A 20502-nucleotide genomic window follows, 5' to 3' on the forward strand; every position below is an offset into this window, starting at 1 on the left:
CTGGGCATTCAATATGAGAGAAGTCAAAAAGATTTGTTATTATGGGAGGGTGGGAAAAACCAAACATAAAGGAAATGCAGAATATATCATAGTTCAGTACTGGAACCAATCTTTCAAAAACCAAGTGTTTACCAATGATCTGATGAACTAAGTGTGTTACTGATTTGCTTTTGCTATTGGTGACATCAAACACCAACCTACATATAAGAGCTAAACTACAAATGCAGTAAAAAAAGAAATATGAAAAACAAACCTTACACTCCATGCTATGACTTTTGACGGCACATCAGTCATTCACGTGTGGATTCTCAGAAAACTGAGTTCTGCAGGCTATGCAGCATAAAACGCACACAAGGGGTCTTTACACATCTCCACCATTCCCCTTCAAAACCCAGGTTTCCTCTAGAATACAGCCACAACACATACAGACATGTTTTTCAAAAGGACCATGCTCTGATCTGACAGCAGAGTACTGAAGAGCTATTTATTTAATGTTGACAGCATGATTCTTAGCGAGTACAATCTCATAACAAAAAATTGTATTTATGGCCAGAAGGTAGAAATTAAATTTTTAATCCTGTAACGAACAGAGTAACTAAACTGTATGCCAGATATGAACATTGCAAAACTTTTTTTTTAAAAAAAAAAAAGTGTCAGGGCTCCACAGCTCACCATTATCAACTGTAACTACAAACCAACAAATACCTAAGCAACAGACAGCTCCAATTTCACTCTGCACAGGAACTGTCAGCTTTAAGTAGAAGCGCTAGTGCAAGCAGGTGCTCCGTGGAGGACCAGTGACATCTGGTGGCTTCCTGGGACGGATTGACCGGGCACTCCCAGAGGGTTACCACAACACCTTTGCCTTCTTTACAGGCTCCCTGAACACTACATCCCAAATTAGCTGCTCTGGAGCTTTGTTGTTGTTGTGAAAAGCCACTGCCACTGCCAACACAAGAGTGAGCTACACTCAAACGAAGAATGTGCTCAGCATGCAGTTTCCCCCCTCACCAATTAACAAGTTTCCACTCCTGAAAGCAAGGGAAACGGGGCTCTCTTTAAACTCTTTTGCTCAGAGAGTGTAAACTGTGATCTTTATATCTGTGTCTTCAAACACTTCCCCAAGTATTGCTGAAACTTTATTCCAATCCAGGCGGTCAAGTCCACATCCAATCCTGGAAAATAAGACATCAAAACAGCTTAATGGCCTCTTTTGGAGCATGCTATGAACAACTAGCACTTCAAGCAGCTACAGTTTTATGTGGCACTAACTGAGCTCACCTCAAATCAACATATACAGTTAAAATAAGGAAACAGCCAAGCCTTATGTTTTGCTATCATTTAAATGCACTGGGAAATGCAAATTTCATTTGCACAATTGAACAGAAGAGTTGAAGAGAAGTGGATACTTGAACTCTTATTTCACAGCAGGGGATCATCTCTCAAACATCCTTCTATGCAAGAAACGCTCAAGTATTTACATCGCAGTAACTGTTTTTCTTACCTAGGCATGGAAATGTCAGTAACTCCATTGTTTAGACAGTGAGCTTTCATGGCTTCTAAACTCTTTCGCATATTCTCGTATGTTGGTTTGTGAGAAACTTTCTTCTTCGTAATCTAAGTATAAATGTAAAAGGTCAGTTGTGCCTTTGGCATGATCACTGCAAACTATTTTCTTTTTTAAAAAACATATTCCACTACACTCTGAAACTCCACACCCAGACTTGCTACTGTGAAGAGAAAAAGACTCAGAAAAAGAACTATGTTTCATAGCTTAAAATAGTGTAATTTAGCAGCTAGTTCTGTCCATTTGGAGTTTAAATATACATACACAAGACAGCTTGGCTTCTCCTCGACTAGCAATATTTGAGTAATACATCTCACACCTCTTATTTAGAGGAACATACTAAAAAAACCCACAACTATTAAAGTCCTCATCATCATATCTAATATAGTTTAGTCACAGGCAAGTGCCTGAGTGATGTCCCACTCTTACCAGGTAGTAAATGTATCGATCCTCTCTTTGGAGAACTGCCACCTCCCCAGTCTTCTTTTCTAAAGTGAAGAAATTAAGAAGGTATTTTTGAAACAGTTACATTCCACTACATAATTCCCCCTACACCCCAAGCAGCTTGGAATACCCTTATTGCTGGAAATCAAGGTTTTCCCTTCAGCTCCTGCATGTCCACCCCACGTGTATCACTCACGTTGATCCAACAGCTCTTGTACGCCTCCAAACTTTTTCTTAAAAAGAACAGCTATGCCTGCACCCATGCGACAGTCCTCGCTGATGCAATGAGCCAATGAGTCCGTCGGAGGGCATGAGAAAAGGTCCCCCTTAACACATTTGATCTGGAAAAGAACACAAACAGAAGGGTAAATAAAAATAAGCTAAGATTGCAGACTCAGATAACAGAATACTAAGATAACAGGCAGTCTGGCAAGCCTGTAGACAAAAGAGCGTAAGGCACTGAGTTTAAGATGCAGTTCACAAGTAGATGAGTTGGCATGAAATACGAACCTAATAAACAGGTAACTATGTATCTTTTCTACAAGATCAGTTATGAGTACCACATGCCAGCTCAGCAGTTAATTTTACAAAATCAATCCTTAAAAAAGAAAATTGCATAATAGAGAGTACAGCTGGATTAGTGCACATCTTCAGCATGCTATCGGTGTGTCAGTGCTGGATATTTAGTTAAGCAGGTAAGCTCTGTGCTGTTGTACAGTATCTGCATCATTGACATAAGCACAAAAGCGCAAGAAATTTAGCAGTGTCAGCCACTTTCCTCCAAAAAGGTAGACAGTACAGCCAGCTGCCACGTTATTAGGCCTCCAATAACAGGAAGGCCTCTTTACAGAGACACGCATCACAGCAGTAGCCCACATAACCCATTTTCTACGCACTCTCTCCTCCTGATCCTTGGAGAAGTGGGTGGCCATGGTAACACGGGCTATGGTGAAGACTCCTGCAGCTGAAAAGATGACAGAGAGAAGAACAGAATTATCAGGAACCCCAAACTAGGCAGTAAGCTGGTGTGCCAGAACGCACGAGGCTAAGCCTACTTCATCTACGGGACAACCGCGACAATCGAGACACCCCCTGAAAACAGAAAAGGAGGCGGCCAGTACCCCCGAAGAGTGTGGCACAAGCTTTCCCGCTGCAGCCCCACAGCTCCAACCCAGGAGGTGCAAGGAGGCCTCAGCCCAGGCTCATCACGCAACTGGCACCCACGGGCCTTCCATCCTCCTCCAAATCACCCCTGCCCCTTCAGGAAACCCTTCAGCTGGCCACACCCGCGGGCACGGTGTGAAGAACGATCCGCCGGGCCGGGGCCTGCACCACGAAGAACCTCCCCAGCGCTCCCCACATCGGCCAACCCAACCCTTCCTCCGCTCCACCACGGCGGCCCTATCGTCACCTAAACATGGCCGCCGACGCTCGCCTCTCTAGGCAGGCGGGAGGAACGCCCTCTCTATGATACTCGCCGAGAACATTCCGAAGGCCAACCCGCCGTGGCGCCGGCGCATGCGCAAGGCGCTCGGAGGCGGAGCCTAGGGTAAGAGGAGAAAGGGGGCGGGGCCGCAGCCGGCGCTTGCGCATTGCTGGCCGCGGCCGCCCTACGAGGCGCGCGCACTGCCTGGGGCGCAGGCGCAGTTGCCGCAGGTGGGCAGGGCGCGGGCGGGCGGGCGGTGCCCGGCGCTAAGGGCCGCGAGGAGGGAGGCGGGGCCACCCGGGGCGGGCGCCGCCGTGCGCCTGCGCCGCCCGCGCCCGCCCCCTCCCTTGCCTTTGTTCGGGGTTGGGCGCCATTTTGCGCGGCGGCTGAGTGGAGGCGCTGATTGGGTTTCGGGGACCGGTAGCGGAGCCAATCAGCGCGGGACCCGAACCGGGGGAGCGAGGCACGGTGAGTGCGAGCAGCCAATATGGAGCCCCCGAGCGCCGGCCCCAGCGCCGGGATTGGCGGGGCCGAGTGACCAGTCAGGAGGCCGCTCGCAGGGCCGGGGCCGGCCGGCCGGGCACTGGGGGGGAGGCGAGGGGACGGGGCCCGGCTCCTCCCGGGGCGGGCGGGAGGGGACCCGCCCCGGGAGGAGAGGGGCCGGGGCCGGGGCCGCCGGGCCCCGGGGCGGAGAGGGCCCGGGACGGAGCGTACCGGGAGGTGCGGGCGCGGGGCCGAGGGCGGCAGCGGTGGAGGAGAAAAGGCGCGGCCGCGGCCTGGACCGCTGAGGGGAGGTGCGCGGCGGGCCCGGCCTCCCTTGGCGGGGACAGGCCTTGCCCGTGCGGGGCCGCTGGGACGGGAGCCGGCAGGGCTCCGCCCTCGACCGGGCGGGCGGGAGGGGGGGGAGCGGGGCGGGCGAGCCTCCCCGCCGGCCCTGCTGACAGATGGGCCGCGGGCAGCCCGGGCCGCTCCTCCTCCTCCGCCCCCTCCTCCTCCTCCCCGCCTTGCCCGGGGGAGGTGGGGGGGAAGGCGCCGAGAGCAGGTCGCTGCCCCCCCCCCCCCCCCCCTTCCTCTTCCCCGGGGCTGCCGGCGTGCCGGTGAAGCGGGTGTGCACGCTCCCCCTCCCGCCTCCCCTCAAGGCACCTGGACGCCAAATGTCGCCAGCCACGTGCTCCTCTGTGAGGAGAAGCTGCCCTTTTTGCGGGAGCGAGGGGGCCCCCGGGGCTGCCTCGCTTTCTCCTCCCTGAGCTGCAGGGCATTGCCTCGTCCGCCTGAGCACAGCGCGGGGGCTCTGCCCGCCGAGAAGATCCCCAGGTCCGAGGCTTTCTGCAATAAAATAAAAACGTCCCTGGGAGAACTCCCTGACTTGCATGTTTGATAACGAGGTGGGAAACAAAATCTGGGTGCCACATGTGTTGTGCTGCAGAACAGTGGGAGGGAAGACTGTGGCCTGTCTGTGCTGCTCTTTAGTTAAATCCTGTCTTCGGCTTCACGCGGGTGTCTGTCCTCTGCTGGTGTCCGTAGAGGACAACGATCGCGTGGGTAGATTGACAGGGTCTGCCCTAGAAACTTCTGCCAATTTAGTAATGTTGCTTCAGGATGCCACGCGTTTAAAAACGATGCTTTCAAGCTAGCTCAAGTCCTAGCACGGTTTATCATGCTAGTTTGTTCTTAGCGTAGCTTATTTGCTGAAGGAACTGTTGTTGATGTAGCTTCTATGGCCTTATATATGTGTGTGTATATATATATATGAATATATGCTGATAGAACTAGAACACTAAGTCATTTTCAGTGCAGACAAGGGCCTACTGAGGAGGGGCTGACTGGTGAGATCAGCTGTAGGAGGAGCGTGCCATTGAAGTAGATGACCAATCTTTAAAATTTAACTTTGATACAGTAACACTGTTGCTCTGGGTTTTAATGAAGGGAATGAAGTCATCCCTTGGAGGACTATGATCAAGCACATATAAAATCTTCTGTTTGTAACTTTGGCTAGCCACAGCTGGTGCAGAGAGCTGGGATTACAATGCTGCTAATATTTTACGTAAACAAGACAGGTACTGGGGTCTGTGAAGAAGCATGGCCAAGTAGAAGTACGCCTGTGCTTGATTATTGGTTGTGGCATTAAGGAAGCCAGAGAACTTTTGGCAAATACGGTTTACTGGCATCCTGTGCTTGCTGTTGAAATACTTCCTGAAGAATGAAATGTGGGAGCTGTTTTCTGACAGGCCCGCAGGCATTAAGGGCAGAAATTAAGTATGCAGTGCAAAATTGAAATGAGAACCTTAGGAGGCAGTATCATCTTCAGAAAGAATATTTATCTTCTTTTATTCTGGCAGGCTGTGAAAAACTGTTAGTAAACGGGCCAAGGATAGAATTCAAATTGCAGTAAAACGTAGTGCCTTTCAGTGCTGTGACTCAGATTATCTTTGTGATCTCCAGGGTTAGCATCATTACATCTTTATTCTGAACAAAAGATCTGACAGGGACTGAGAAGGTTCTTACATTATTATGGTTGAGTATTATGCACCCTGTAACGAGCATGCTTCTGGTCTGTCATGATACATACCGGCTAATCGTTTATTTTTGTAGGTAAGCGACATTTGGTGTTAACGTGCAAGAAAACAACAAAATGTAAAATCATTGTGTGTCTTCTTAGGCCATGGTGAGGAGTAAGTTGATGAAAAAATGAAGTGTTCTTAAGATAAATGCAAGACACTGAAGTACAAAGGATGTTTTAAAGTTAAAGAGCAGGAAGCATGAGAGGTGTCATTACAGTAGTAACTACAGCAACTGTTACAGTTAAAGCTGTGAATAAATTTTGTGTGCATTTCTATGAAAACTGAAGGAGCCTGGATTTTTGTTGCTTTAGACTTTGCAGATTAAAGTTACAGGCTGCTTTTTCACTAATGTAGGAGGTACTTGTTCAGTCATAGCATAAATCAAATACCTCATTAAAAGTAATAGTAAGAATTCTTCCCTTGTTGATCACCTGAGAAGAGAAGAACTGGGAAGGAGAAGGAGGTAATGGAACTGAGTATTTTTTTTCAATAGTGTGTTCTTCATATGTGTAGGCAAGGATCCAAGAAATGAGAGGCAGTAAAAGGATGGAGGCAGGGAGAAGTCTGCTGGGTATTTTCAAAATATATGAAAGTAGGAAGAGAAGAGATACGCAGAGGGAGTGCTGCGTAGTTGGGGAAGGAGAGACAATTTCACTTAGCTTTGTTGAATTTGTGAAATGTAATTTGGTTTTACACCTCAACTTTGTATTTTGTGAGGGTTTTTTTAGTGATTACACCCCTCTCATCCCTCTCCGCCACCAATATGCGGTGTAGGCAACTGTCTATAGCCCAGAAAATGCAGACTGGAGGGGTAAAACATGAAGAGAAACAGGTTCATAGCTACTATTTGATTCACTGAAGATAATGACAGAATTGAGATTGAGATACTTCTCAGTCAAGTTATATGTTCTTGAAATTACAATTCTAGTTTTGCTACTTAATTGAAAGTAAGGTGACATTAGGAAGGAGGTAGGTCCTTGATTAAACAGTGGATCTTACTGTGTGATTCCGACCTCAGTGTCAGTGGATGGTTTGCTTTTCAGCTATTGTAAGAGAATACAAATCTTCAAACCTTGGGACAATAATTACATGCTTTTTTACCTTGTCTTGCCAGATACGCAGACTGAGGTGTGCCTTTTACCGTATTGGAACTGAAGCGCTATGGAGCAGTACACAGCGAATAGTAACAGTTCCACGGAGCAAATCGTTGTGCAGGCTGGACAGATTCAGCAGCAGGTATGGAAAGTGATAACGGGTGAGCTGGCATTGCCAGTGCTGAGTTACAGAACTGACTGTACTTCTCAGAGTTTCACAGAACCAGCAAGATGCTTCGTGATACTGTCTGGATAGGTGTTTATCTGACTTCTGTCACCTGATCAGTGGTCAGTGGTCTGACTAGGCTTGAAGTCAGACTAAATATGTTTTTAAAAAAATACTTATTATAAAATTAAATTAATAAAATTGCAGGTATACAAGTTACCAAATTTCAGTGTAGTAGGGAGTTTGCAGACTGGTAGTGACATGAGGAAAGTCACAAATCCTCTCTGACAATGGAGGAAAGAGAATATTAATAGAAACGGTCAGTTGTCCACAACGAACAATGTAGATCTGCCCCCCCCCCCCCCCCCCCCCGCCAAATTGAAATAGGTTTTGTTCAAGCCCATAGGGGCTTTCTCCAGCTTTCTCAAAATAAGTATTTATTGAGATCCTTTGTTTTAGAACTACAGGTGGATCAAAATGAACACACAGTACAGGAACTGCAACAAAACATGTAGCTTTGGATGAATTCACCCATTTCAGAAAGAAGTTTCTAATTCATGTTATAATGTGCAGATGAGTAGGGCTGGGTTTTTTAAGGGTTTATAGATTTTTACTGTTGTTAAGCTTCACCCATTCAGATACAGTAATGCATTTTCAGATGAGCTGTGCTGCAGCTGAATTTTTTGTTGCATCTTACGTTTGTTCTGTTTCAAGGCAAGAGGAGTTTCTTAGTTTGTCGTGCAAATGAATGAGCCACTGGATTATGTTTTCAGTGAGATATGCTTTGCTTTGTCATCAGCCTGTTTTGAGTGTTTGATAGCGGGGATCAGCTTCTTCCATTGAATTTAGTTGACTTTTTCAGTCAGAACAAGATTGTACGTGAGGTTAAAAAAATTATATATTAAGATTTACCAAAAATACCTGCTTCCAGCAGCTAACCAAAGATTATTTGGTTTTATTGACACTTTGTAGGGAGAAGGGAGGTAAAAACATACCTTGGCTTGTTTCATTTTCAGTACGTGCTCTTAAAGCCCATGTTGTATTTGACATGCAATGTTTTTCTAAAATAAATTTTTTTAACAGGCCCGTTGTAGTACAGCTTATAGTAGAGAGATGTCCTTCATCTCCCAAATGGTAGCACAGTTAATGCAGATTATTTTGGGACTCTTACTGAAGAGGCTAAAGATAGAAAAGGCTTTTAGATTTAACTGCTTTTGCAACCTCTCAAGATTGTCCTTCAAGGTCAGTAGTGGGAAGACATTGATGCAGGGGTGACATAGATGAAGCTTAGACTGTAGTCATCTGTGCTGCTGTTCTGTGCAGAAAGGAATTTATGGCCTTTATTGTAACTAACAAGTCTGACAAAAGTCTGGAACCCCTTCACAGGAAGAAACCTGCACAGTGAAAGGAAACATTAAGCAGAAAAGTAGCAGTCTAAAACAGTGAAGCTGAGATTTTAAATTCTGCAAAATAACCTCTCATGTTCTTTGTAAGTGATTTTTGTTTGGGATATTGAAGCCTGTCAGTATCATATGCAGTTTTGTTGGTATTCCATTCTTAGGTTTGCTAAACATATTCACATTGCTTATGTTCCAAGAGCAGTGTGTATGAATTTTAAATTCACCCTCTTCCAGCAAAGTGTCGTCATCTCTTGTCAGAGCTGTGCATTTCCATGTTTCAAGCTATTCCTGTTCCTATTCCCAGCAGCAGGGTGGTGTCACTGCTGTCCAGTTGCAGACTGACGCCCAGGTGGCATCCGCCTCAGGCCAGCAAGTCCAGACCCTCCAGGTAGTGGTGATCTCTCTAATTGTGTTTGTGAGCACTGCATGACTCTCACCATCGCCACATATCTAATGCTGTGTTTTTTCCAGGGTTTGAAATAGGAACAGGAAGATTTGTTAGCAGTAGTATCTGTGCTTTATGCTAGCTGTAGGGTTTTCCATGAAGAGCATGGGGTTATAGCTTTTCTTTGGATCTCAGGCGCATGCCAGAAACCCTGATGCATTCATGAATTCCTGCTGCTGTAATTCTGAAAGTGAATAGTGGTTGAAATGGGACTTAAAAGGAAAAACCACCAAGATGAGGAAGTAACAGTCAAGAGATATAACCCAAAGATTTCCTGTAGTTTCAAGGACATTAGATTCCTGATATCCACTGTGAGTAGTTCTGTGTCTTCACTACATGAAACAAAGACAGAGAGGAGGTGGATGACCCACGAGCTTGAAGAGTGAGCCTTTTTCATCTGTGATTAAAAAGGGCACCTGAGGACAATATTGGCCTCTGTGAGATTGAGAGATCCGATTTCTTATTTACATGTGAACAACACAGGGAAACCCAGGAGAAGTATGTATCCTAACAGTAAATAGATCGCAAATTGGACAGAAATGCAAGGTTATTTCAAACCCTGATTTGTTTCAATGTCAAGTATTTTCTGTCTTGCAAACGTCATTTCATTAGCTCACATAGGAGGCTTTTGAAGGAGTTGATAAACCCTAGATGGCCATAGCAGTTTAGTGGTGCATTTTTCACTCAGTATTTTGGTTTTGTTTGTTTTTTAATTCTTCAGAGGAGGAGAGTTCTAAGAGGCTAGAATCGTCTTGCCAGGTGTAAAATTGAACACAGCATTTTTTATGTTCAGAGTTAAAATATGAAAAGCTGGCTGACTCGAGTTGCTTGGGTCACTGTGGCCTCCTGGTCATTGTTACGTGTCCCCCCCACCCCTTTTTTTTTTTCTTGCTCTAATACATTAACAAGAATCCTGGAATGCATCATTTTTCTTTCTGCTTATTGGATATTGTACTGCTGACTGTGCTTCTCTGCGGCTGAAATGAGCATGCTTATCTCTCTCTGTTGTAATTCAAAACAAATACTGCTGATTTTTGTTAGGGACTTGTGTGCAGTAGTTACAAGGTTGAGGAACAGAACAGTGTCGCAAGGGTATTAGGTGACCTGTAAAGTCACAATATTCTATGTAGGGCGTTGATCACTGAGGTACAACTGTGGTTGTTTCCGTGGATGTGTTAGCATATAATTCACTAAGATATTTCAACTATGCACAGTGAAGGTTTTTTTAGGTAATTCAGTATGTGCTGAAAATCTGTACTGATGTTTAGCCTGGTATTTTACAGTGGTTGAAGAGTGAGCATTTGCTATTGCATATTCTTGAAAATTTACAAGTAGAAAACCCAAGAACTTGGTGACTTTTTATCGTGTTGTATTGCTCTTGTTTCTAAACAACTCGGAGCATGGTAAAGAGTGATTACCTAGTTCGTAAGACCCATTTCACATTTAAGCTGTGGAGGTATGGTATTTTTAAAGATATATTTTGGGGAGTCTGGGGACTCAGCGGGTAAGGGTGTTTAAACAGAGAGGTTTTCCCCCTTGCTTTTCTTTTCATTGGCCTTTTCCCTAGTGATCAGAGATACACCTGGTCCAAGAGTCCAGAGACTCTTATGCCAAATTTATAAATCCACTGTAAGCCTTATTCGGCGAAGAAGTGGCTGCTGCTTATTTTCTTTCACTCTTCCTTACTGAACTACGTTTTCTGTTGTTACATTTATAATTTCACTTAATAACCATGAAAGGATTCTCTAAGACCATCTCATGCTATATATTCGTTAGGAAATGGAAATGTTATAAGCATGTAATTGGACAGAGTTGAAGCTACCTCAGAATCTCTCTGTCAGAATAGCTTATTTAGAGCTTTTTCTCATTAGGAACCCCAATTAAAGATTAGTAATAGTGATGTGGATAATGAAGTTTCTTTTATTACACTTTGCTCTCGGGCTGTGCACGAAGATGGTTATCGTGTCTGGAAAATCTAGCCATGCTTTTCATGCTTTATTGCAATTAGACTTGGAAGTTTTGGTTAGACTGCAACAGAAAAAGATAATTTACTAAACGCAGTAGCACATCATGGAAAATTTTTTAGAAACTAAAGATACTTGATGCTGATTATAAACCCAGGTTAGTGACTGTTGCTTAGTTTCTCTGGTCACCGCATTAAAATAGGTAAGCATTTAGCCTCATGTGGTAGCCACCTCAGTTTCTGGCTTCATGTCACCAGACTTTTTCATTGTTCTGTTTGTTTTTTCTCCTGTTTCCTAGGTCCAGGGTCAACCACTAATGGTACAAGTAAGCGGAGGTCAGCTGATCACATCAACTGGCCAGCCGATCATGGTGCAGGCTGTGCCTGGGGGTCAGGGCCAGACAATCATGCAAGTCCCAGTTTCTGGAACACAGGGACTGCAGCAGGTGAGATAACCCTAATTTTATTTTAAGATAAATTGCAGAGAACGAACTGTGGTGTTCTCACCTTGTCAGATAGTACGTTTGCCTCAGCACTCTTAAAATAAACTGGGCAAAGGCGGTCGTTCTCCAGCTATGGATCTGGCAGTGAGCTGCATGTTAAGGATGCAATGAAAATTCTTTGTGTATTTGATTTTTGTATTTTATGGGATGGTGCAAACCTTTTAAATGAAGTCCATTAAAATACAGCTGGAGTTGGTTTGGGGTTTTTTGTTTGTTTAGGGGTTTTTTAATTTTATTTTAACTGGCCCTTGCAGTACAATTGGTGATCTGGTGCCTACTCAATTTATGGCTCAGAAAGACTATTTATTTATTTAAGAAAGCTTCTTGAAAATAACTCTTGTGCTTGAGTTAATCTAATATGTGATGGCTGAAGGTGAATTTAAACATTTCCATTGCACAGAAGGTAATACTGTAGAAGGTATAGAAGATGGATTTTATTAGAAGCAATTATTTTGAAATAATTGTCTAAAAGACAGTTTTTAAATTTAAACAGGTGCTGAAAGTGTGTTCCTCAAGAGCAAAGGGGAAGAACTCTAACAGTGGCATAATGAAAGTGTTCTAGTGATTTGAGAATGGGATTTAGGAATCAAGTTCAGCACAGTCCAGGAAGGCATATGATGTCTTGGTGTTTTGAGAGGTTTATTTAGTGTTTATTTAAAATTTCTTTTGTTGCAAAACGATATATTTTGTGTTAGGTTCTCTACAGTCTGGTTGTTGGAGGAAAATCCATAACTGGGTTTTTAAGCACAAGCTTCAAGCCATATTCCAGTTCCTCTTTTTTAATCTAAGAAATGTTCCACATTGGTGGAAAGACTTTTCTGCAAAGCTGAAGACAACTTTTATATATATCCAAGAGTACTTCTGTATGCTGCATAATTAACACTCTACAGATATCTTAAATCAGTCCTCTTTTTTTCTTTCACCTGAGTAGTATTATTCCTAGTTTCATGTGAATAATTTATTTCTTTTGACCCTTTTATTGTGTAAGCAGTGGAGAACTGCTAGGGCATAATGACACTAGCATGTTATGTTTCCTCTATTCTGTATGTTTGTGACTGCTGTGTCACAGGGAGGAATAAATTAAAACTCTTCATTTTAAAATGGAAAAAGAGAAGAATCAGTGCTTTCTTTTTCTTTGCAACGGTAAATCAACCTCAGAGATGATCTGGTAATGCTGAGGCCAAGGAGGGAGAAATAAGAGGCATAGTTAATGTTCCTTTCTGACTCTTTCTTCCACAGATTCAGTTGGTCCAGCCAGGTCAGATTCAGATTCAAGGTGGGCAGGCTGTGCAGGTACAGGGGCAGCAGGGCCAGACCCAGCAGATCATTATACAGCAGCCACAGACTGCAGTTACTGCTGGCCAGACACAGGTAACTGCACCAGCATGAAAGGGTTTTCTTGAGAGAAATAGGAAGAGAAACTTGACAAATGACTTAAGGTGTGGTTAAGTAAAAAAAGGGAAAAAAAAAAAAAAAAAAAGGAGGAATTATTAATATTGAGGAGAACTTGAGAATAAATTTCATATTTTTGTAGTGTTTTCATACATAACTCTGGGGCAGAATAAATAGATTGCATGTTTTTATCCATTGTGTTTCTGTATTTTATTGGTTCATGGTTGTTTTTGTCTATTTGTTGAAATTTGAAAACGTGAAGTATTGCTAATTTCATACTTGCGCCATTTTGTGAAGTAGTCTAGTCATACCTGGGTTTTCTGCTGATTCTTTTGTTTAGGACCAAAATTAAATTTCTGAGCAGAGTAGTTCTTCCTTTAACGTATTCATAGTGAGACAGGAAGCCTAGAACTTGTTTCTTTCAATATTAAATACTATGCTATAAGAAAAAGTATGTTATATGTGCTTTAGGTATTTTATCTACAGTTCAATTGGTTTGTGCTCCATCCTATTTCTTGATGCTGGTAATAAAGCAAAAGAAATAGGTGCCTGAAACACCTTAAGCACCATGTGTTAATGCAGGAATTGTAGAATTTGAAAAATAAGCAATTTGTAAAGTTACTGTGTTCTTTGTTTTGTTTAGACCCAGCAACAAATAGCAGTTCAAGGACAACAGGTAGCACAAGCAGCTGAAGGCCAGACCATAGTCTATCAGCCAGTTAATGCTGATGGAACCATTCTCCAACAAGGTATGAGCTTTGGTGTGAAAGTCAGGACTTCTCAATATCTCTTTAATAGGTTTTTATTGCCTTGTAATTATTGTCAAAGAAAACATTGAGTTGCAATTCTGGTAGTGCTGTGAGTGCTGTGATACGAATTGTTGACATAGAGAATGGAAGAAGAGATGTTTATGTTACTGTACAGGAATTCAGTCTGCAGTTCTTTCCCCAGAAAAATAAAAAATGGCTCTTTTCTTTGGCAAGGGCTATTCGAAAAGAAACTCTTAAGTTTGCTTTTACACGTTAGACTATATGATCTCTTATCTGACACTGCGATTACTGTGCAGGTACAAATGCAAAAAATAGGAAGTATGCGGACCAGGTGATAGAATTTATTTAATAACTTGCAATACTTTTCTGAATCTTTTTGCATGTTATGGAAGAATGAATGAGTAAAAAACAGAAGTGGGACTAATGGTGTTCCCTTCTTTTTGTGTGCGTGTTTTTGGTTTGTTTTTTTTTTTTTTTTCTTTTGTGTTTTATTTTCTTAAAGTTACAGTCCCTGTTACAGGCATGATCACCATTCCAGCAGCCAGTTTGGCTGGAGCACAAATTGTCCAAACAGGAGCCAACACCAATACAACCAGTAGTGGACAAGGGACTGTCACAGTGACGTTGCCAGTTGCTGGAAATGTTGTCAATTCAGGTGGAATGGTTATGGTATGTATTTAACTTTCCATTGATATTTATAAAGATTGACGTTTAAGATGTCAGTACACAAACTGTTGTCTGAGATTCATGTCACCTTAATATGGTCAGTCTTCTCAGTAGCTACCATTAGTTTAAAGTTTAAACAATATAAGTTTTCAGTTTTAATGGCCTGTGTCCTATTGTGATCTGTGTACTCTGTACTTTCCCACGGTAGATTATTGAGTTCAGAAATCTAGAAACTGAAGTTCAAAATAAGCTGTTAACTGATAAGCAGAGGTTTAAAAAGATTGAATCAACTATTGCTTTTCTTGAGGATCCCTTAGTATTTGTTTCTCTGATTCATGAGGGCTTTTTCTGCCAATTCTTATTTCTTTGTAGTGAGGCCTTTTAACTTGAATTTTATTGTTCGTCCCCACTAGATGTCAGCAGCTCTACAAGTAATATTTGCTTAAAAAAATTATCTGAAATTATCATATAAATTAAATAAGTGATAACCAAAAAGAAAGGGAAGCAATGGGCATGTCCTGTATGCTTAATTGTACAAGAAGCAGTAACATGGTCATAGAATTGTATATTGTATTGAAATTGTACCATTGTCAGAAAAAGAAGCACGACTTACAAGTAATTGATTTGTTTAAATTTGTTCTGCAGTTTGAGAACAACTTTATTACTCCTTTTTATTTAAGTAGATGCATTATCTGAACAAAACCCAAACACTTTCCCTTTTAAAGTTTTTTTTAAACTACTTTTTTGCATTTACTTTGTGTTCTGAGCTACAGGTACTAAAAACATACTCTCTTTACAGATGGTACCTGGGGCTGGATCAGTACCAGCTATCCAGAGAATACCTTTGCCTGGAGCAGAAATGCTGGAAGAAGAGCCCCTGTATGTAAATGCCAAGCAGTATCACCGGATCCTTAAGAGGAGGCAGGCACGTGCTAAGCTTGAGGCGGAGGGAAAAATTCCCAAAGAAAGAAGGGTGAGAATATAACTCAGATCTAATACAGGGTTGCTCTATGAGAAAGGCACAGAAAACCACCTGTGCTGGAAAATGGGGACTAGAATCTTAAAGTGTTCTTCAATTTTTTTAATTTTTTTTTTCCCCCCATAAGCTACATCAGAGCAATTTTTTTAAGTCCCTTGGTGGCAGTCCTGTTTCCTTTGCATGCATTTAATTGTTGAATGTGTATGTAGCTGTATTGCAAATGGGCATTTACTGTAAACACTTTCTCCTCAGGCAAAGGTGAAGGATGGGGACTGGCTAGCGGTCGGGAATTTTCCCTACTGAAAGTACTGAATTTGAAATAGAAGGCTAGTCTCTCATTACCACCTTCATATTGTTGCAGAAATACTTGCATGAATCTCGGCATCGTCATGCCATGGCCAGGAAGCGGGGAGAAGGTGGACGTTTCTTCTCACCAAAGGAAAAAGACAGCCCTCATATGCAGGTAAGTAGAATTTTATCTGTTCTTTGGACAACTGCCACTTTCAGTTCTTCAGAATACACTTTAGAGGTGTCTTTGTACCATTTTTTTTGTTCTTTTTTGGGCTAGGCTGCTGACCTTTGTCCCTCTCTGCCTTTGAATTTATGTTTCAGGCATTGTAAAGAAACCTTCTGTCTCACTTCTTATTGAGAGCAAGTGTCTATTTGCCTTGAGTAATTAAATTATAGTAATATTGATAGAAATGTACTCACTTTGTTTTACAAACAGAGAATGTATTTTTTTGTCCTAAGAAATACAGTCTTTGCAGGCTTTCTGGTTGCATACCAGAAGTACTTTTTTAGGACATGAATTAAAGGTAGAGACACCACCTGATGGAAAGTTAACAAATGTGAATATCTGATTCTTAGCTGCATACTGATTTACATTAAAAGTACAAGACAGGTTTTCCAAGGAAGGGACACAACAGGGTAGAATTAGCAAATTCTGTTGTTGATTAGTGCTTTAAAGCAGTCCTGTAGCTTTAGCGGAAGAATATTTCTTATCCTGAAGTAGAATCTTTCCCAAATCCTAGACCGGTACTAGGTCTTCCCTATTACCAGAAACAACACATTAGTAGAAACTATTAAGATTTATATATCCCATTCTCTTACACTGGCCTGTAAAACCCAGGAAAAATATGGTATGTTTAGAGATCAAGGGAGGGGGCAGGAGTATCTCCTCTTGATAGTTGTGTGTGAATCTCTCTGCTGTTACGGAAAAATGTTGAAGTTACAACATGGTATGTATTTTGTATCTGTAGGATCCAACTCAGGCCAATGAAGAAGCAATGACACAGATGATCAGAGTCTCCTAACCACTGCTTAAAGAAAAAAAATAACTGAATAGAATTCCCGTCCCTTCTGCAAGTCTGTCCTACCTTTCCAGTGTATCAAGCGAGTCTTTCAATGGGACAATCGCCATATCACAGCCTATCCTTTTCTACAGAACACACACCACATTTTCAGTATGTGGTCAAGATTTTAACTGCAGTTGACTCAACAGATAGAAACTTAACGACTTTATTGGTATACTGTTCTGATCCAGCACAAGGATTTCAGAGTCTGACTGCTCATGCCTTTTTCTTCTTTTAAACATGTCTTGCATTAAGATTGACCATGGGTGAGAGTGTGCCACTGACTCAGTGATCAGCAATAACTCTGGCATGCTGAAGCAGGGCCAGCAAAGACCTCTTGGAGTTATGGCCCTTCTGTACAGAGACATAATCCAGTTTATAGCAACCAGCACTGACGTGGCTATACCACAGTACTTTGTTTTCCCAGCAGAGACTTGTTATTTACATTGACTCCTTACACCTTTGGACTTTATTGTCAACTGAACTGTTCCCTGTTGTTGCATCTGCACTTCTGAAACTGGCAGAAACTGAAAGGGGATTGTTTTAAGTTCCACCTTGTAAAATATGTAAACAGCAAGCTCTTCTCTGGGAAAAGTTCAGCCATCCAGTCAAAATGATAGAGATATTTCAAGATTATTACAGGACTTGATATATTGTGTATCCGTTCCAAGAAGTAAGACGGGAGAGGGTGATGTGGGGATAAGGATTTAATTAGTAAAAGCAATCTCTGGGTGGTTTTTAGTGTGTTTACTGCCAGTAGTTGTTGCTTTGGAAGAAAAGTTGATGCTAGCATAAAAAGGATTAAAAGTTTTGAGTGAGTCCCTTCCAAAGGATTTTTTTTTTTTTTTTTTAAATCTTCCTTCTAACCTGCCAGTCCAGTGCATGGTTCCTGCAAAAGACACAAAATCTGCAATCTCAGAGCGATAGCACTTGACTCTCTTTGTGATGGTGTTTCTTGATGTCTGTTCTAAATCAGTTCTATAATTCTTTCATTCTACACAGAGTGAGGGATCATTTCATGACAGCAGAAGCATAGGGCAATTCATCTTACCCTGATGCAACTGAAGGATTGTTAAACAAATGAAGGCAGGTATTGATGAACCTTTCAGGCTTTTTATAGACTATCCTCTTAAAAAAAAAAAAAAAGTAGCACTTAATGAAGGAGTACTTACATTTTAAAAAAATGATTTTTTCATGACCTATAGCTGGATTCTGGCTGAGTATCTCGACAAAATATATCTTTATCTCTAGTTCCATAGCTCATTACAGATTTTAAGCTTGCTCCATTCTTACTACTCTGAAATTTGGTGATGGAAGCTGTAGTTCATAACATTTTAACAGGTGATACTTGCATCTTTCCATGCTTGTCTCCTCCCATCTTGAATGAGTTTTACAGATGCTCTGTGTATCACCAGCCTGCTGTAGTCCCATCTCTTCCAATTTTGTGTTCTGTAGTTAAAACATAAAACTGCATCATGGCAGTTAAGCATGGGATTGGAAATATTGCTAGGCATTGTCACTGAGGGAGGTGATTATGAACCTGAGTAGGTAAAGTTGCAGAGGCTGAGGTGTTTTTGAGGAAAGCAGCCAAGGATGGGTGAGACTGGTTTAAATTCAGTGAACTCTGTTTTCAAGTGACAAAAAAAGTAAATGCAACTTGAAAATACAACCCGTATTATCTCCCCACTATGTTTTTAGCATTTACTGAAAGCTTATGACTAAATGCAAAATGGAGGACAAATTAGCAAGTAGAAGACTGGGAGAATACAAAAAGACAGAGCCTTGAAAATTCTGTTTACTTCGGATAAAAGAAAAAAATACTAGACCTAAGAGTATGAGAAGATGGGAAGGAATGCAAGAGGAGGGAGCAGAAATGTGGAGAAATGTCAGATTCTAGATTGCCAGCAGGCAATCTTGGAGGAAGGCTATGCCTGTCTAGATACTAAGGATGACAATGTTTAGATCCGCCACCTGTGGGGAGGTATGTAGCCAGTGAAAGAACAAAGAAAAAATGCAGATTTGTTATTTGTAGGTAGGCAGCTGGATTTTCTATATGGAGTTCAGTTCATTTTTCTGAATTTTTAGTTCCATGTTCTTACCCTTACCACAGCTGACATGGTGAACTAAAGCTGAGAAAGAAGCTGTTTGACACACAGTGACACCTGCAGCTATGGGAGGAGGTGGCCTAGTTCTTGCCATGCAAATAACTCTTTCTTTCAATTTTGTCTTAAGTTATATTAGTAATCTAATGCTCTGTTCACAAATCTTACATTAGGATTTTTTTTCTAATGATTTAAAAGGCATTTGTTTACCTCCATTGCATTGATGGCATCTTTGGTGCCTTTGGTTGCTTCCGCCTTAAAATACTTGGCCAATTAGAGCATGGTGCTTATTTTCTTCAGTTGGCGACTATGAAATCCTCACCTAGCATTTCTTGTGAGGTCACCCATTTCAGGAAATATGTAGCTCTCTTTTAGTGAAGGAATAACACAAAATTTGCTTTAGATGAATTTGCAGCATTATTGTAAATATTTTTTTAGAGCATCTGTACATTTTGTCAGTGCAGTATTCATGTACTGGAGGAATATTTCTGTGCTGGAGTAAGACAGCCTCTCTATAACGTTTCTGCTCTTCAACCGATGGCTAATCTCTGTCCTGGAGAACCCCCTCTGAGAGTTGGAAGTTAGGGAAGCAAGATTATTGCTCTGACATAGGTTTGTTGTTTTTTTTAATGAGTAATGACTCCTTGAAGAACTTGTAAACTTCTTCAAAACAGCTAGAACTTTTTTCCCAGTAAGCCCTTCATATATAGGTTCTCCAATCCGTTGTTGTAGAATGTGTATTAAGACCTATGGATTTGTGTTATATAGGAAGTCTTATCGTTAATACTTTAAATAGTGATGTGAAAGCCTGAGTGCTACTGTCATATTTTTTTCATTTGCTTTGGGTTATGTGTATCACTTCTAAAAGTAGTGTTTGCTTGGTGAGATTGGAGTTATTGGTCAGCACCACGTTACCAAAAAAGTCTGCTTTCTTTTCCTGGGTAAATTTGTTAAATTGGAGATGTCATCAAGTTCAAACCTCTCTAGTAATTAAATGAGAATTCTTTGTGGATTGGCTACATTTGAGCAAAAACTCCACTTTAGGAGTGCATAAAAGAATGGATGAGGCTAAAAGAAGAGGCTCGGGGAGAAACGTGGTCAATTGACCCAGAGAGCACTGGAGCGGTGAACCGATCAAAAACCAGTTTTATATGAGTGTAAAGAATGGGATGTGGAAAATGGTCCTCAAGTGATGCTAAATGGCTTTAAGGCCTTGCATGTTAAAAGGGGGGGGGGGGGGGGAATCTTTTCTTTGTGAATGGGTGTGGGAGGGTACTGAGATTAATGTAATGTAAGGCAAAGTTTGTATATAGTTAAAAGTTTATAATTTTTTTTATATGATGCATTTTTTCAAGTGTATTTTGGTCTTTAATAGATGCAATTGTAAGTACTGTGTACACTATCCAGCTAATAAAAATTTATAAACCGAGAACAAGCTTTGGCTCTGTTTTTCTGACCTTCTGCTCTTTTCAGTCAAGTGGCAGCAGTGACATGGAGCGGTGAGGGCAGGCAGTGGTTTTAGCACTGCTGAGAAACACCTAGGCAGCCAGCAAGCTTTCCTGCCCTCCATGAGGGCAGCTCAGCCTCCAGCCTGGGGGACATCTGGGTGCATCTGCTGCTCTTCTGCTCTGTGGAGAAGGGCCTGGACATCTTGGTGCTCATCTTCTCCTCC

At 42.0% G+C, this 20502-nt stretch overlaps 2 protein-coding genes across 26 annotated transcripts; one reads left to right on the top strand and one right to left on the bottom strand.

Annotated features, from left to right (window-relative positions):
- Nucleotides 1-470: 470 nt before the first annotated feature.
- Nucleotides 471-4279, bottom strand: OARD1 (O-acyl-ADP-ribose deacylase 1). Of its 6 annotated transcripts, none has more exons than XM_052815398.1 (6): nt 4152-4279; nt 2908-2975; nt 2208-2352; nt 1997-2055; nt 1505-1617; nt 471-1175 (listed from the first exon to the last, which is right to left on the bottom strand). In XM_052815398.1, exons 2-6 carry the CDS (start codon nt 2941-2943, stop codon nt 1073-1075), a joined length of 456 nt encoding a protein of 151 aa, XP_052671358.1. In that variant the 5' UTR covers nt 2944-2975; nt 4152-4279; the 3' UTR covers nt 471-1072. The 6 variants fall into 6 exon arrangements, with proteins under 6 accessions (XP_052671358.1, XP_052671356.1, XP_052671361.1 ...); XM_052815396.1 differs by lacking the exon at nt 4152-4279 and adding an exon at nt 3490-3619; XM_052815401.1 differs by lacking the exon at nt 4152-4279 and adding an exon at nt 3423-3521.
- NFYA (nuclear transcription factor Y subunit alpha) lies at nt 3749-20265 on the top strand. Of its 20 annotated transcripts, none has more exons than XM_052815380.1 (10): nt 3749-3905; nt 7113-7234; nt 8963-9049; nt 11366-11512; nt 12809-12940; nt 13605-13710; nt 14252-14400; nt 15197-15370; nt 15738-15839; nt 16636-20265. In XM_052815380.1, exons 2-10 carry the CDS (start codon nt 7160-7162, stop codon nt 16687-16689), a joined length of 1026 nt encoding a protein of 341 aa, XP_052671340.1. In that variant the 5' UTR covers nt 3749-3905; nt 7113-7159; the 3' UTR covers nt 16690-20265. The 20 variants fall into 20 exon arrangements, with proteins under 20 accessions (XP_052671340.1, XP_052671330.1, XP_052671337.1 ...); XM_052815370.1 differs by having other exon boundaries at nt 3750-3905; nt 14234-14400; XM_052815377.1 differs by having other exon boundaries at nt 3750-3905; nt 8963-9046; nt 14234-14400.
- The last annotated feature ends 237 nt before the right edge of the window (nt 20266-20502 follow it).

Source organism: Harpia harpyja, chromosome 19 (assembly GCF_026419915.1).
Source record: "Harpia harpyja isolate bHarHar1 chromosome 19, bHarHar1 primary haplotype, whole genome shotgun sequence".
NCBI lineage: Eukaryota > Metazoa > Chordata > Aves > Accipitriformes > Accipitridae > Harpia > Harpia harpyja.

Coding starts and splice junctions, on each gene's coding strand:
- OARD1 (XM_052815396.1), bottom strand. CDS start 3,604: ATGCGCAAGCGCCGGCTGCGGCCCCGCCCCCTTTCTCCTCTTACCCTA. Junction 2,353..2,907: donor CCAAGGATCAGGAGGAGAGA/GTGCGTAGAAAA, acceptor GTTCTTTTCCAG/ATCAAATGTGTTAAGGGGGA. Junction 1,618..1,996: donor ATCGATACATTTACTACCTG/GTAAGAGTGGGA, acceptor ATTTATACTTAG/ATTACGAAGAAGAAAGTTTC.
- NFYA (XM_052815370.1), top strand. CDS start 7,160: ATGGAGCAGTACACAGCGAATAGTAACAGTTCCACGGAGCAAATCGTT. Junction 11,513..12,808: donor GAACACAGGGACTGCAGCAG/GTGAGATAACCC, acceptor TTTCTTCCACAG/ATTCAGTTGGTCCAGCCAGG. Junction 15,840..16,635: donor AAGACAGCCCTCATATGCAG/GTAAGTAGAATT, acceptor TTGTATCTGTAG/GATCCAACTCAGGCCAATGA.